Source organism: Nomascus leucogenys, chromosome 8 (assembly GCF_006542625.1).
Source record: "Nomascus leucogenys isolate Asia chromosome 8, Asia_NLE_v1, whole genome shotgun sequence".
Classification (NCBI taxonomy): Eukaryota; Metazoa; Chordata; class Mammalia; order Primates; family Hylobatidae; genus Nomascus; species Nomascus leucogenys.
In genome coordinates this window covers 41,685,054-41,703,227 of record NC_044388.1, presented here as the reverse complement: position 1 = coordinate 41,703,227, position 18,174 = coordinate 41,685,054, and the positions used below count along the sequence as shown (strand labels likewise).

At 37.9% G+C, this 18,174-nt stretch overlaps 1 protein-coding gene across 1 annotated transcript in view; it reads right to left on the bottom strand.

Annotated features, from left to right (window-relative positions):
- KCNU1 (potassium calcium-activated channel subfamily U member 1) overlaps nt 1-18,174 on the bottom strand; it is a 151,878-nt gene that overhangs the window by 81,127 nt on the left and 52,577 nt on the right. Inside the window, 4 exon segments of the mRNA XM_003269570.3 lie at nt 10,840-10,937; nt 11,075-11,164; nt 15,766-15,837; nt 16,194-16,306. Of these exon segments, the coding sequence (XP_003269618.3) occupies nt 10,840-10,937; nt 11,075-11,164; nt 15,766-15,837; nt 16,194-16,306 (373 nt within the window).

Below are 18,174 nucleotides of genomic sequence, written 5' to 3'. Positions count from 1 at the left end.
CCATGAGAACAAGATAAACTGTAAGTCAGAATTTACCATAGTGAACCAGAAAAAATACATTTAATAACTGTTCTCTTAGGGACAGAACAAACTGCAAAGACTGGTCTTAGAAACCACTCTTGCAAAGGGGCCCAAATTTAATTGCATGATACTGTGGAGCGATAGATACCTCAGGCATAGTAAAAAACAATAATAGGCAGCCTGCTAGTGTAGTCTAGGAACTGGGTGTGATACCAACAGAGGCAGAGAGCTTACCATAGAGATCAGGGAAAGAGACAATTAAAACGAGCCCTGCTAAAACCACTATCAGCCCAATGGTTGTTAACCACTGCAGTCCAAGCGTGCACTCTCCAATGAGCAACATCAAAGGCTTCACAATTAGGGGAAGTTTATTTTATAAAACAGTTCAGCCAAGTCACTAACCAACTAACTAAACAACCAGTGACAACAACAAGCCTTGGTTTTCAGAGCTGCTATAATTATCTACAATATCCATTTTCAACACAAAATATGAGACATGCAAAGTAACAGGAAAGCATGAGACATGCAAATTAACAGGAAAGCATGAGCTATACACAGGGTGGGGAAGGCAGGCAAAAGAAACTTTCTGTGCAAGAGTCCATGTCAGAGTTAGCAGAAAAAATATTAAGAGCCAATATTCTAAATATGTTGAAAGAAATGAAGGAAATCCTGATTAAAGAAATAAAAGCATGATGACAATGTCTCCCTAAAGAAACATTATCCATAAACAAATACAAATTTTAAGAAGAACCAAATAGAAGTTTTATAGTTAAAAAGTACATTAACTGATGTTAATTATTCACTAGAGGTGTTAATAAATTGGAGATTGTCTCCCCAAATATTAATACATGTCTACCCAGAACCTCAAAATGTGACTGTTGTGGATTAAATTGTTCCCTACATCACGAAAAGTCTTGAAACCAGCATGAGAAAAATGTGGTTTACATGTGAAACAGCTGACTTCTTATCAGAAAAAATGGAGGTTAGAAGGCAATAAGATGTCATAAAAAAGTGCTGAAATAAACTGCCAACCAAGAATTTTATACACAGGAAAACCACCTTTAAAAAATGAAGACAAGATACCAGAAAAAAAAATAAAATAAAAGGTAGAGGAAGGACCCGAGATAGGCTGCCCCTCCATAAAAATAGAATAAACTGGCAAAACTTGTGAGAATTATTTTTTTTTCAGAACTCTGGAAACTAACCAACAGGAGCCATGGAAACATTTAGTCAAGAGAAATAAATAGATAGCAGTAAGAGATATAAGATTTGTGTTGTTTTAATTTACACTAGTTTCATCTCCAGCTCCACAGCTCATCGATAGCTTTCAAAATGTAATACTCCATATTCTTGGCACTAGAGGGAGTACAGCAGAAATACAGTTCTTCAAAAGCCTTATTTCTAAAGAAGAGTCACTATTTGACTTGTCTAGTGGTTCCCTGGATAACCCTACTTGAATGGCTTGTCTTTTTCAACCTCATTTGCATTTGTCTAGTGCTACAAGCCTATCCCCAGGGAATGTTATCAACTATATTAACGTCACATGTGCCTGAGACAACAGATAGCAGGGCAAATTGAAGACCAAATAAAAGCATAAAAGGAAAACTGAAGAATAAAATGTCTTCTTACTTATAAGGGACTTTGAAAAACTCTGGAATATTACTGGAAATCTAAATGACAGTGAAGATGCCCAGAACTGTGTAAAGCTGTATGCATAAGCAGAAAGGCCTGAGAAGTTCCAAAGCTCTCATCTCTGACTGACCTTGAGGTTTCATACAAGCAGAAAACGAAGGCTAAACAGAGTTGTCAACTTTACAGCTGAATATTGAAGGCATGCCCCAACACAAATACAGAATCCTTTGACAAAGACTGAGAAACTTCTTGGTTCCAGGTGTTTAACAAAAATAATTGTCCAATTATAAGCTTACCACTAAACTAACAGGGTAGAAAATTCAATGGCCACAAGTGACAGAGATATAGACTTTGGGAAAGTCTACTGGAGAATCTGATTTCCATAAATAACACATTATAACCTGTGTAATGTCTAATTTTCAACAAAAGTTTATGACTTGGAAAGAAACAAGAAAGATAAAAATACACAGGAAAAACGCTCTCAATAGACACTGTCCTTGAGAGAAGCTCAGACATTGTACTTACTAGTCAAAGACTTTTAAAAATCAGCTAATTTAAATACATTTGAAGAGCTTTAAAAACCTATATACAAAGAACCAAAAGGAATATGAGAATGATGTCTCAGAAAATAGAGAATATCATTAAATAGTTATAAATTTTTTTAAGTAGAAATCTTGGAGTTCAAAGTACAAGAACTGAAATAAAAACTTTACAAGAGGAACTAAAGATCAGACTTGAGCATGCAAAAAAAAAAAAAGAATCAGCATACTCAAAGATAGGTGAATGAAGATTATACAGTTTGAGGGACAGAAGAAAAAAGGAATTAAGAAAAATGAAGACAGCCTAAGGGACCACTGGGACATTATCAAGTGTACCAAAGGATTTAATGAATGATCCAGGAGGAGAGTAAAGAAAGGGGTAGAGTGAATATTTGAGAAATAATGGCCAATAACTTCTCAAAGTGGTTGAAAAACATTAATCTACACAACTGAAAAGGTTATTAAACTCCTAGTAGGATAAATTTAAAGAGATTGACACATGGAGACACATCGTAATCAAAATGTGAAACTCAAAAACAGAGAATCTTCAAATCAGCAAGACAGAAGTGACTCATCATGTACAAAGGATGACCAATCAAACTGAAAGCTATTTACTGACCCTTTAGAAGCATGGTGTATTTTTAATGTGTTATGTTTTTATTTTCATTAATTTAAAATACTTTATAATTTCCCTGTGTTTTCTGTTTTCTTTTTTTGTGTGTTTTTGACCCATTGTTTAGAAATGTGTTGTTTTTACTTTCACATATTTGTGAATTTTCCTAATTTTCTCTTTTATTGTATTCTTATTTAATCCCATTGTAGTTGGAAAGCATACTTTGTATGACAAATTCTTATAATATTTTAAGACTTTATTTTAATATTAATATTTTAATATTTCCCTTTATTTTTAGATATAAATGACTATTTATCTATTTATTTATTTTTTGAGAGAAATCTTGCTCTGTCAACCAGCTTGGAATGCAGTAGCATGATCTTGGCTCACTGCAGCCTCTGTCTCCCAGGTTCAAGTGACTCTCCTACCTCAGCCTCCCGGGTAGCTGAAACTACTAGCATGTGCCACCACACCTGGCTGATTTTTGTATTTTTAGTAGAGATGGAGTTTTGCCATGTGGACCAGTCTGGTCTCGAACTCCTGATCTTAGGTGATCTGCCAGCCTCAGCCTCCCATAATGCTGGCATTACAGGTGTGAGCCACTGCACCTGGCAGCCCAGTATTTTTTCCTTTTTTAAAGAAAGGAAAAATCTGAAATCAATTACTTCACTTAATGTTTCACCTTAGGTGATATTGAACAAAGGAAGGCAAGTTAACCCAAATCTAGAAGAAAGGAGGAAATAATAAAAATTAGAATGAAAATAAATCAATTATAGAATAGAAAAAATTAGAAAAAAAACCATTAAGAAAGTTGTTTTTTTTTAAAAGATCAACAAAATAGATAAACATTGTAGCAAGTTTGGCTGCAAAAAAGAGAGAACACTCATGTTACCAAAATAGAAAATGAAAGACAGATTATTACTACTGGTCTGAAAAAATAAAAGAAATATAAAGCAATACTTATATATATCATATGTAAACATAGGTATACAACATGGATACTTATATGATCAAATGTATAGTCATATGATTGGATGTATATAAGTCAATAAATTTGATAATATAGATTAAATGAACAAATTGGTAGAAAGATGAAACTACCAAAACTGTCTTAGGAAGAAGTAGAAAACCTGAAAAACTTATAACATGTAAAGAGGTTGATTAATAATAAAAAATGTTAAGTTAGGCCTTGATTGCTTCACAAGTAAAATTCTATTAGATGCTTAAAGAAGAATTAACACTAACCCTTCACAAACCCTTCCAAAAAATAAAAGAGGAGGGAATTTCCAATTCATTCTATGGGGTCAGTTTTAACATGATGGCAAAAGCAGACAAAGACATACAAGAAAAGGAACCTAAAGACCAAAATTTGTATTGAATATAGATTCAAAATTCTCAACAAAATGCTAGCAAATCAAACCCAACAATGTATAAAAAAGATTCTATACTATGACCAAGTGAGATTTCTCTCAAAAATACAAGGTGAGTTTAACATTTGGATATCAATTAATCCAATATACCATATTAATAGAATAAAATACAAAAACCACATAATTATCTCAATAAAGCAAAAAAATTGACAAATATCCAAGCCCTTCATGAGAAAAAACCTTGACAATATAGGAATAGCACAGAATTTCCACAAGCAAATAAAGAGCATCTTTGAAAAATTCACAGCCAACATCATGACCAATGGTGAAAGATTGAATGCCTTCCCCCTATGGTCAGGAACAAAGTAAAAATACAAGCTCTCACCACTTCCATTTAAGAATGTACTGATGGTTCTGCCATGGCAATTAGGCAAGAAAATGAAATAAGAGGCAATCAGAAAACTATTAGAACTAATAAACACATTCAGTAAGGTTGCAGGATATAAGACCAATATACAAAAATCAATTGTACCTCTATATACTACCAATGAACCATCTAAAAATAAAGCTAAGAAAACAATTTTATTTACAATAGCAATAAAAATAAAATACTGAGTAATCAAATTAACAAAAGTAGTACAAAACCTATGATCTGAAAACTATAAAACACTGTTCCAAGAAATTAAAGAGGATCTAAGTAGATATGAAGACATCATATGTTCATCGTGTATTAATCAATTTTCACACTGCTATAAAGAACTGCCTGAGACTATTTTATGAAGAAAAAAGGTTTAATTGACTCACAGTTCTGCATGGCTGGGGAGGTCTCAAACAACTTACAATCATAGCACAAGACTTTCTTCACATGGTGGTAGGAGAGACAGAGAGAGAGAGAGAGACAGACAGAGAGAGAGAGAAGGGAAGTGCCACACTTTAAACCATCAGACCTCATGAGAACTCACTATCATAAGGACAACGTGGGGGAAACCGTCCCCATAATCAATCACCTCCCACCAGGTTCCTCCCTTCACTCATGGGGATTACAATTCAAGATGAGATTTGGGTGGGGACACAGAGCCAAACCATATCAATAAATCAGAAGATTTAATATAATTAAGATATTTCCAAAATTAATCTATAGATTCAATAGGCTCACAGTTAAAATCCCAGCTAGTTTCCTTACAGAAATTAACATATTGATCCTGATCCACATGGAAATGCAGAAATCCAGATTAAACAAAATAATATTGAAAAAGAATAACAAAGTTGGAGACTTACTGTTCCCAGTGTCAAACTTACTACAAAAGTATAGTAATCAAGACAGTGTGGTACTTGCATAAGGTCACACATTTAGATTAATAGAATACAGTTGAGACCCAGAAATAAACCCAGATATTTAAAGTCAATTGTTTTTTGACAAAAATAGTTTTTGAATAAGTGAATTTTGGGACAACTGGATAGCCACAATGAAAAGAGTAAAGTTGGATCCTCTTCTTCTATGATATACAAAAATCACTCAGAATAGATCATAGAGACTGGGCACATCAGCTCATGCCTGTAATCCCAGCACTTTCGGAGACTGAGGCAGGTGGCTCACTTAAGCCTAGGAGCTCGAGACCAGCCTGAGAAATATGATAAAACCCTATCTCTACAAAAAATGCAGGAGTTAGCTGGGCATAGTTGTGGGCACCTGTGGTCCCAGTTACTTTGGAGGCTGAGGGAGGAGGATCTCCTGAACCCAGGAGGTCGAGGCTGTAGTGAGTCATGACTGTACCACTGCACTGCAGCCTGGGTGATGGAGTGAGACCCTGTCCTAAAGGAAAAAAAAAAAAATCACAGATTTAAATGTAAGAGCCAAAAATGCAGAATTTTTAGAAGAAAGTTTTGGAGTAAATCTTGCTGAGCTTAGGTTGGTCAAAACCTTCTTAGATATTGCACAAAAGCACAAGTGACAAAATAAAAAATACATCATTGTACATCATCAAAACTAAACAATTTTGTGATTCAAAGTATGTAACAAAAATGAAAAGCAAAACCACAGAATGGGAGAAAATATTTGCCAATCATACATCTGATAAGGGACTACGTAATTAGAATATATAAAGATCTTATACAACTCAATAGAAGAAAGACAATAATCAAATTTAAAAATAGGATCTAAGTAGATATTTCTTCAAAGAAGATATGTAAATGGTCAATGAGCTCCTCATGAAAAAATGCCATTTAGGAAAATTTAGATCAAAACCATGAGATACCACTTTACAACCATTAGGATGACCATTATTTTTTTAAATGAAAAGTAAGTGTAGGTGAGAATGTAGAAAAATTGGAACCTTTCTGCATTTCTGGTGGGAATATAAAATGGTGTAGCTGCCATGGACAATAGTGTGGTGATTCCGCAAATAATGAAACATAGAATTTGCATTTGATTTAGCAATTCTACTTCTGGGCGTATACATAAAAAAAAAATGGAAAGGAACTTGAACAGATATTTGCGCCCCAATGTGCATAGCAGCATTATATACAATATTAAAGGGTGGAAACCACGCAAATGTCCATCAATAGATAAATGTATAACAAAATGAGGTATAGATCTATATGACAGAATATTATTCAGCAAGAAAAATACAACAGAATAATATTCAGCAAGAAAAAGAAATGAGGTTTTTGGTGGGTTTTTTGTTTGTTTGTTTTTTGTTGTTGTTGTTGTTTTTGAGACAGTCTTGCTCTGTCACCCAGGCTGGAGTGAAGTGGCGTGATCTCGGCTCACTGCCAACCTGCACCTCCTGGGTTCGAGAGATTCTCCTGCCTCAGCCTCCCAAGTAGCTGGAATTACAGGCACGCACCACCGTACCCAGCTAATTTTTGTATTTTTAGTACAGACAGGGTTTCACCATGTTGGCCAGGCTGGTTTCAGACTCCTGACCTCAAGTGATCCGCCCACCTCAGCTTCCCAAAGTGCTGGGATTACAGGCACGAGCCACCATGCCCAGCTGAAATGAGGTATTGATACATGCTACAGCATGGCTGAATAAAAGGAGCCAGACACAGCAAGCACAAACTATAGGATCCTTTTTTGTTGTTGTTGTTGTTTTTGTGTGTGTGTGTGAAATGACCAGAATAGGTAAATCTACAGTGACAGAAAGTAGACTAGTGGTTTCCAGGGCCGTGGGTTGAGGAGAAGGAGGCATGACTTCTATTGGGTATGAGGTTTCTTTTTGAGGTGAGGAAAATGTTCTAAAATTGATTGTAGTGATGACTACACAACTCTATTTGTATAAAGAAACTCATTGAATTGTACACTGTAAATGGATATATATTTATTTCATGGTATTTGAAATATATCTGAATAAAGATGTTATAAAGATAGGACAGAGCCTGATCTCTGAGAAAGAACCCAGTTCTCCACCCCCCTCCCCCACACATACATACAGTGCTTCAGGTTGATAACAGATGACTAGGCCAGGAAAATTGATATTTGTCTGACGTGCAAGGAGACATATGGATTATTGGTGGGGTGCTCTTGAAACCGTGTCTAGCAACAATGCAAGAGGATCGCAGAGAAGAAACATGACAGCGCCTGTAAGCGGGGAGAAATGTGGAGAGAAACCCACTGAGGTTCCCACGTCCTGACATACAAATGCATATAAAGGAGGAGAGTTTAAAATCTCAAACAGCAGAGAGACTAAAACGACATTAGGCCAATGAAGGTGCCACAAACACACCAAGTGGAATGGATCCTGTTCAGTAATGGTGCTGGAGAAACTGGATATCCATATACAGAAGAATGAAACTAGGCCCCTTTCTTTCACCCCATATAAAAATGAACTTGAAATGGATTAAAGACTTAAATGGAATACCCAAAACTACAAAACTGCTAGAAGAAAATAATGGTTCAAGATTTTAAACTAAGCAAATATTTTATTGCTAAGACTTCAAAAGCACAGGGAACAAAACCAAAAATAGACAAATGGTACTATACTAAACCAAAACCTGCACAGCAAAGAAAACAATCAACAGACGGAAGAGACACCTGTAGACTGGGAGAAAATATTTGCAAACCATTCATCTGACCTGAGACTAATATCCAGAATATACAAGGAACTCGATGGCAAAAAATATATAATCTGATTAAAATAGGAAAAAGATCTGAATAAACATTTGGCAAAAGACATACACATGGTATATAAGTATGTTTAACATCATTAATTATCAGAGAAATACAAATCAAAATTACGATGAGCTATCATTTTACTCCAGTTACAATGACTATTATGAAAAAGACAAAAAACAAAACAACAGATACTGACAAGGATGTGGAGAACAGGGAACTCATACGCTGTTGGTAGAAACATGAATTAGTATAGCTGCTATGGAAAACTGTATGGGAATACATCAAAAAACTAAAAGTGGATCTGCCATATGATCCAGCAATTCTACTACTATGTATCTATAAAAATAATCAGTGTATCAAAAAGATATCTGCACTTCCATGTTTATTGTAGGACTATACACAATAGCTAAGTTATGGAAGCAACCTAAATGTCCATCAAAAGATAAATAGATAAAGAAAATGTGATACGTATAAACAATGAAATACTATGCAGTCATTAAAAAGGATGAAATCCTGTCATTAGCAGCAACATGAATGAGACTGGAGGACATTAGGTTCACCACATGTTCACCCACACATGGGAGCTAAAAACAATTGAGCTCATGGAAGTAGAGACTCAACTTGTGGTTATTAAAGGATGAGAAGGGGAGAGAAAGGGGAAGATGGGGAGAGATTTGTTAAAGAATGCAATGTTACAGCTGGACAGGAGGAATAATTTCTAGTGTCCTTCATAGTTAACTATAATTTATTGTATATTTTCAAAAGACTAAAAGGGGGGATTTTGAATGTTCACAACACGAAAATGACAAAAGTTGGAGGTGATGGATGGATATGCTAATTACCCTGATTTGATCATTACACATTGTATATCTATATCAAAATATCACTCCATATTTCAAAAATATACACAATTATTACATGTAAACTAAAAGTAACAGAAAAAAATTTAAAAAGGAATGAAAAGACAAGGATTACTGAAAAGAGTTTTGCAGACTTCAAGACTAGGAGAATGGATTTCAGTAACAAGTGATAGAGCCCGACCCAAAGCCAGGAGGAGCAGATTCATTGGTTGTTGAACGCAGAGGTGACAGAAGGTAACGATTACAGACCAAAGTTAATGAGGAACCTCAGGAGGAATCAGTGAAGACTTGCGGTTCACTGCAAGAACACTCATGATGCTAAGCCAGCTTACTCTTGCATTTAAATAGCATTCTGAGAAGAAGGAGAGAAAAAGAACCTTAGGGATGAAAATAGACCTGATAGAAAATTCATATTTTGAATTGACTTAAGTTTAAATTCTGAAACCCTGGGGTTTTACACAGAGTCTGAATGTACCTGGATGAGGCTAAGTTTTTTTTTTTTTTTCACTCTGTCGCCCAGGCTGGAGTGCAGTGGTATGATCTCAGCTTACTGCAACCTCTGCCTCCCAGGTTCAAGCAATTCTCTGCCTCAGCCTCCCAAGTAGCTGGGATTACAGGCGCACGCTGCCACGCCCAGCTAATTTTTGTATTTTTAGTAGAGAGGGGGTTTCACCATCTTGGCCAGGCTGGTCTTGAATTCCTGACCTCATGATACACCCCCCTTGGCCTCCCAAAGTGCTGGGATTACAGGCGTGAGCCACCATGCCCGGCCGAGGCTAAATTTTAAACCGGAAGGGACGAAGTGATTATGAATGCTTGAGATTAATTTTTCCTTTTCTGCCATTAAGTGGAAAGGGGTGTTGGTAAACTGCCGAGTTCAGTTAGAGAAAATTACATTCCCTCGGCACCATGTCAGGATGAGTAAACTTTAAACTTCTTGCTATCCATTAAGGAAATAGTACTCGGCCGGGCATGGTGGCTCACGCTTGTAATCTCAGCACTTTGGGAGGCCGAGGCGGGCGGATCAGGAGGTCAGGAGATCGAGACCACGGTGAAACCCCGTCTCTAATAAAAATACAAAAAAATTTGCCGGGCGTGGTGGCGGGCGCCTGTAGTCCCAGCTACTCGGAGAGGCTGAGGCAGGAGAATGGCGTGAACCCGGGAGGCGGAGCTTGCAGTGAGCTGAGACCGTGCCACTGCACTCCAGCCTGGTCGACAGAGCGAGACTCTGTCTCAAAAAAAAAAAAAAAAAAAAAAAGGAAATACTACTCAAGGCATAGTCATGAGGTAGCATCCTCATGGCCAACCAAGTGGTCAGATATAGGCTGAATTTTCAGTCTGAAGTTGTGAAAAACTGTGAAATCATGAAAAAGCAATGGGCTGAAAGTCAGCATGCCTGGGATTGAGTTTGGTGATGCCACTAACTGGCTATGTGACTTTGGACAAAGTGACTGGATCTCTTAAAATGCATTTGCCTGCCTTCAAAGGAATTGAATTAGGTAACTAGTTATGTTTCTTCCAGCTCTAAAACACTGATTCTCACCTCTGGTGTGGTCAGTGAAGAAATGTCTGCCACTTCCTGGCCAAGTTCAAATGGACACTGCCTTTTAAGAGATGGAACCCTCTTCTCTTTCCTCAGGCAGCTCCCTAGAGGCTGGGCTAAGGACAGCCAGAAATAAAGTGCAATTACCTGTGATGTGCTGCTGGCTTCTGCTTTTGCAGCCACAGTTTGTAATTAGCTCAGGAATAAACACATCATCGTGACAGACTGAACAGTAAAACAAGGCTCTGGACAATGAAAGAAAACCAAGAATGACTTATGTGAGTCTTAACACAAAGGAGGCATGGTGCTGACTCAGTGGGCCTCCCATTAAGCTGTAGTTGCTTTAGTGCTTTTCCCCCATAAAGTAATAAAAAAAACTTACCTTCTGACGTCCTTTGGAGTTTCAGCAATAAAGAACCCTAATGTGTTCTTATGTATCCTAACTTGTGCAGGTGGATTTAGGATCAGACCACTGGAAACGAAAAATAAACACACGGTAATGGTTTCCCTCTGATTTCAGTGGCAACAGTTGGTGCCTCTTTCTGTTATGATCAATGGATTCTCTAAGTTGCTAAGTTAATCGTATTCAACCTCCTCTTACTGCCAAACACAGTGGAGAATGTGAATTTGACATTTGTAATTCTTTGTTTGATTGGAGCTGACTATGCAGAGGGGAGCCAGGGAACAACTTGATCAGTGAGCTAAACACACAGTGGACCTGCGGGGAAGCCTCTCTTGGATTCTGTCATGCATCTGAGATGGTCTGACCAACTCAGGTGCACAACATCTTGCTGATTTAAGCTATCAAATGACAAATATGCCGAGACTACACAATTGCCAGGCTTAGCGTCATACTAGTAGTGCTCATCTTTAGGCCACTTGCCATTTAAAGTTAACGTTTAATTAACCAGCTGGATTCAAAAGTTTCTTGTATTCACTTACGCAGTTTTTGAGGTTGTGCATTTCTTTTGATTTCAGTTTTGCTTATTTTGATTGCCAGATTTTTGACAGCAGGAACCATGTGAATTATTTCTATTGTTATCTTACTTGAACCTTTTGATTTTCTATTTTCTTGTGGTTTATGTGTTTGAGAATATTGTATTATAATTTTCTGTCCATGATACTCTTTGATGCAATACTCTGCTATGGCTTTTCAAATTACCCACATTTCTCCCTGCTTATCAGGATCTCCTGCCTTTATTTCCTTCAATTCGGATGTCTATGGTGAGGTCTTACAACCCTATAATTCCCCTCACTTCTTTTTTGCAGAACAGAAGTTCTTCTTTCCTCCTTTAAAAATCATCCCTCCTCTTGTATTCACATCAAAATGAGGTGAAATTTTAATTCTGGCAAAGCTTATTCTGTTGCTGGGATACTCACACCTTTCAAGTGTTAGAGAACCCTCACAAAAATAAATGAGCTTGCACAGCCAAAGTTCTTCAGCCTTATGGCAAGAATAGACCCAGGCTGTATAGCTGTGTTCAAGTAGATTACTACCTAAGACAATGGATGGCCTTTTCTGAGTATTTACTGACTTATATTAATGAGTGAAATAGTTGGTTTTAACTTTGGAAGGAAAAGAAAATACAACTGTGGCCCCTTAAATATTATTGACTGATGCTAACTAACTAGCATGCTTAGTTGTGTCTTACGTAGCCTTTTTTTTTTTTTTTTTTGAGAGGAATTTCACTCTTGTTGCCCAGGTTGGAGTGCAATGGCACAATCTCGGCTCACTGCAACCTCTGCCTTCCAGGTTCAGGTGATTCTCCTGCCTCAGCCTCCCGAGTAGCTGGGATTGCAGGTGCACACCACCATGCCCGGCTAATTTTTCGTATTTTTGGTAGAGACGGAGTTTCACCATGTTGGACAGGCTGATCTCAAACCCCTGACCTCAGGTGATCCACCCGCCTTGGCCTCCCAAACTGCTGAGATTACAGGTGTGAGCCACTGCGCCTGGCCGCTCCTTTTGTTTTTTTAAAGGAGAAAGGTTTCTCTGAACTCATATTAAATATCTAGCTATGAAGATACTGTCACAATAAAACATATATTTGACTGTATTTGAGAAAAGAGGTGAGCCTCTCTTAAGGATTTTCCTAACATGGTGTTATTAGTCGATTCCCTCTTTATGATTTGGCTGGTTGCTCTATCAGAGAATGTTTGTCCCTGGAACAAAATCATTACAGTAAGTGACTGGGGTCAGATCCAGCTTCATCTGTTAGCAGGTGACAAATAATTTCCTAAGAAAAATTCTTATAATTCTCCAAGCCTTTTGCAAGTCTTAGGATCTCTTCAAGCTTGCCAATTAGAAGAGGAATTAAAAGGTGAGAAAAGATAGGCTTTTTCTCCAGAATTTCAATATATTTGCTTAAAGTCCAACTATTTAAACGTGCAGTCTTCCTTCTACCAATAATGGCAGCAGTGAATTTACTACAGGATGGTTACAGAAGCACAGCCCTGGAGCCAGAGGACCTGAGTTCAGATCCTGGCTCTGCCACTTGGGTGTTGTGTGAGGTTGGGAAAATCATTTAACTTTCCAGGGTTCAGCTTCCTCCTCTGTAAAATGAGACTAATAATAATAGTACCCATCTCACAGCACTGTTGTGAGGATTATTCAAGAGTTAACATATGTAACAGGTCTATAGCAGTGTTGGTCACAAAGCATCAATCATGTAAGGGAATGTTCTTATCAATACATTTGCCAAATCAGAACTTAATCCTTTTGATTCACCAGGCTTCCCAGGGAGAAGGCAAAGTTAAATCTCTGTTTCCATAGATCCCCCTTTCACTGAGGTACATGTGTGTTAGGTAGTAAACAGGGCCTCTTAAATCTACGTGAGATTAGTTGCTAAATAAATATTCATGTTTCTGGTCTGTGATGTCCTAACCGTCATCTTAATAAAGTTTACAGAAATCTAGAATGTTAAGAGGTGGAAAGGATCTTAAGGGCATGTGGTTGTAGTTTCCAGATTCCAGTGAATAAACCAATTATATCATGGAGACTTGAGAAAGAATTCTCAGGCTCACCCTTGAAGATTTGGTTTTGCAGTCAAAAGTAGGGTTTTGGAATCTGTAAGTCTTTAAAACTTATGCAAACAGGCCAGGCACAGTAGCTCACTCCTGTAATCCCAGCACTTTGGGAGGCCGAGGTGGGTGGATCACCTGAGGTCAGGAGTTTGAGAACACCAACATGGTGAAACCCCGTCTCTACTAAAAATACAAAAATTAACCAGGCGTGGTGCACACACCTGTAATCTCAGCTACTCAGGAGGCTGAGGCAGGAGAATCACTTGAACCTGGGAGGTGGAGGTTGCAGTGAGCCGAAATTGTGCCATTTACTCCGGCCTGGGCAACAAGAGTGAAACTCCGTCTCAAAAACAAAAACAAAAAAACTTACGCAAATAATTCTGACATATAAGCCAGGTGATTGAAAGACAAAATTGTTACTAAAACTTGATAAAATTTTGAGCCAGTCTGAAACCCAAACTACCTGGCTTATGATTCCAAGTCTACCCATTTTACTATGACCTGTTTCTAGTAGGAGGTTCATTTATGCAGATGTTTACATTCAGAGGTTTTGATTGTGAGATTTTCTTGAGCACAGCAGGATTTTTAAACAGAACTTAGGCAGCCAGACAATACTACTTGTTATTCTCTTCTTAATGACTTGCTTTTTACAATCCCACTGACGTCTTCTACCCAGATGTGTTCTATATCCTGTCAACTCAGACAGGTCTTTGATTCTTTCCAAACTTTTTACATATAATAATTCCTTTATAGCCCATCTGATATAATTGAAAATTATTGCATTTTGAATGTTTTCCTATAATTTTACAATTTCTGGTAATGACAATTTTAGAACAGGAAGGTGTGTGAGAGATTCATTAACTCTATTTCTTCATTCTACAAATGATGAATCCTTATCCATGGCCATAGGACCAGCAAATCAGTCAGGATCAGAATCTAGTCTGTTAATTCCTATTTAGCACAAGTTAATTTTTCACTAAAAAGTACACATGAGCCAACACACAGTTTTTCTTGCCCTTATCCCCTTTAAGCCCTACCCCTTTTCTTTTTTTTTTACAGATCTTTTTCTCTGTATTATAGCATCTATTTGTCTTTCTTTTCCACCTTTTCTTCCATTTATGTTTATGTATATTTCATTTGCTCTGAATTTTATTTCGCATTATGTGATAACTTCTCTTACTTTCATATTTATTCACTTATGGGTTTTTGGGAAATGCTGATGTCTGGTGATGGTATGTCTCCTTTATCAACTCTATCAACAAAAGCCTTTGTCCAGTCCGCTGGTTAGATTCCCATTTTGCCATGTTTTGTCCTTTACTTTTTTTAAAATTATTTTTTGGAGACAGAGTCTTGCTCTGTCACCTAGGCTGAAGTGCAGTGGCATGATCTTGGCTCACTGCAGCCTCTGCCTCCCAGGTTCAAGCAATTCTTGTGTGTCAGCCTCCCAAGTAGCCAGGATTACAGACCCAGGTGCACGACCATGTCCTGCTAATTTTTGTATTTTTAGTAGAGACAGGGTTTCCCCATGTTGGCCAGGCTGCTCTCGAACTCCTGGCCTTAAGTGATCTGCCTGCCTCAAACTCTCAAAATGCTGGCATTACAGGCATGAGCCACCATGCCCAGCATTTTCCTTTACTTTGCATGGCCAGTGTTTGTGGGAACATTTTTATCACAAATAATTCAATTTTGTGATATTATTTCATGGTCAAGATATGGTAATATTATTAAGAGAAACAGATCTGAGAAGGTGACCATTTCTTCTCCTCTCTGCTCCTGAGAGAGAACTGGGGCAGGGTCCGAGGAATAAAAGAGAAGTGTTTACCCAAGAGGGTCACCACTCTAACCTGAGCCACCAGAGACAGCACAGCAGAGGAGCCAGGGAGCCCCAGAGGCTGCCTCTCAGCCAATCCACCAAAGGGAAAAAAGCTTAGTTATAGCTGCATCTTTGGAAAAAGTCTTAATCACAAAGATTCTCCAGAAAAAAATAAAACAAAAAAAACAAAAACAAACAAACAAAAATACTGAAGAGATGAGCAGACTTATTGGTACCAGAAACCATCTGTAACGAGGGACTTGTATTCGATGGCTATCAACAGGAGGTGCATCTTCAGAAAGCAGAGCCTGGGAAGGAAGATGAGGAGTCATAAGGAGAGCAAGGGGTCAGTGAACAAGAAAATAACTAACACTCTGTGCCCTGTGCCTAGGAGGAAACCAACGTCTTAGAGGAAAGAACTCCCAATGTGGAATGATCCCTTATAAGTGAATCCACCTAAAGTAACCAACAGCCACTGCGCCAACTGGGACAGAGATGAAATTGCCCCACCCCAACTATAAACTTCTAAGTTTCAGGGACCCTTGGCTGTCCCTTCTTAGATCTTCAGTTTGTAATGGAGCCTGGCCTATAGTGGGCCCTCAGTGAACGTTGTTGAAAGAATGTTGTTGTCTGAAGAATGAGGGAAGTATTTCCCTTCACTTACCGGGCAACTTCAGGAAAGCTCATTCCAGCAAAGTCATCAGAGAGACGTTGGGTCAGGATTTTGTTTTTCATGCTATTCAAGAAGTGTTTCTGCCAGGTCTGTTTAGGCGTAACCTGGAATACATAATCATGCCACACGAAGCAAAATGACAAGGAATGTGGAATGTTAGAATCCACATTGCATATTCTGCTAAGCACAAATGAGTCTTCATTGCATGTAAGTCATAAAAAGGAGATTTATCTTAGTGCCTAACTAGAGAAATGTTAAAGGAATAACTAAAAAGCTAACTCCATCTCAACTATTTTCACCAGCGTTCAGGATGAGGCAGACACATCATTACTTATTTTCTTTCTAGATGGCGTTCAAGTTTCCTTGCTGGCAGTGAGAATTCTCCATCACCCAGTCCTGATTTCAGCTTTTGAGTTAGTAAAAATCAGATGGGAAAGTTAATGTGGAATCTAAATTATCTCTCTCTGGATATGACTACTCAAGATTGGTTTAAGGTATTTTAGTTTTCTACTACCCATATACCTCAAAGAAGAAAATACTCATAGTTTCTGTCCAGTATCAGAACGCTTCATAAGTTCAAATGAACTTGAAGGGCCATCCTGATGCATGGAAGAGAGAATGGAGAAATCAAGGTAAACAGTAGGTTTCCAGAGAAATGGGAGATGTGAAAGGAGAAAGATATCTCAAAACGGCTAAATGCACCCAACCCAACAGAAAGGCTGTTAGCAACTCATGGCTGATGTTTGTGTAAGACCCTCTCCTCATCCTTCTACACCTACTGCCATGAGAATCACCACCACACTGTTCTGATATAGCAAGACAGTCTTCTTAAAGCCTAGAATCTGAGATGGAAATCTTGAATTTCTAAGCATTTAGGAGCACTGTTGCTGTGGAGAGTTATGGCTGGTTCAGAAATTCTCTTCAGATGGTCACGATGCATTTTGGGAAAAAAGCAAAACAAAAACAAACACATAGATAAACAATTCTGCCCTACTAAAAAGGACAGACTATTTCAGGCAATCCAGTGCCTGTTTCAACCACCAAGATTCAGCTGAATGAATCTTTTTCCTTTTCCCACTTTCTTAAAGTCCTCTCATGAGGAGGGCTCTGATCATTAGGTGGTTCATACCACTAATTTCCAATAACTAAAGAAATTGGCTTAGTGCTTCGAATCTAAATGTTTCAGTATTTGAAAGAAGGTAAAAAATGATAGCGTGGGGATGGAGAAGACTTCCTGAGATAGATTTAAAAAGATCAGAAAGGAAAACAGAAGGATTTTGGATAGAAGAATCTGGGTGCTCAAGTAAGCCAGTTGGATCAGATCTAATGCAAATTTAAGTTTAAGGCCATGCTCTGAACCGAGGACCAACCAGAAATGTTTTTCGAGCTACAATTTCTCACAATATGATCAATATAATTAAAACACATGGCATTGATTCAAGGCCATTTAATCTGAGTTCTCAGAAGTTTTACAAATATTAACTCAATACTTGGAAAAAGCCAGTTATGAGATTAATAACTTTAATTTTATAGATAGAGAAATTGACAGTCAGGGAAAGTAAGGGCCTACTCTGAGAGAAATCGGTCATAAAACTCTGGAGTCCCAGCCATTAAACCAAAGTCGATAGTTTGTTATAGAATCGAAAGCACCAAAGAATAATGCAGCTTTCACATATTTTGCCTGATGCTGTTCAGTAAAGATTCCTGAAAGTAGGTTTCAGACTTCACTCAAAAAAACATTATGGAGACCACAAATATCTCTCAATTCCTGTAAGCTAAAATTCATCTTGTATAAATGACAGGTGATCATCCTCAATGGGGAAGTTACAACTCTAGTCTTATTTTTATTTTATTTATTAATTTTCTTTTTAGACAGAGTCCCACTCTGTCACCCAGGCTGGAGTGGAGTGGCGCGATCTCGGCTCATTGCAACCTCCATCTCCTGTGTTCAAGCAACTCCCCTGCTTCAGCC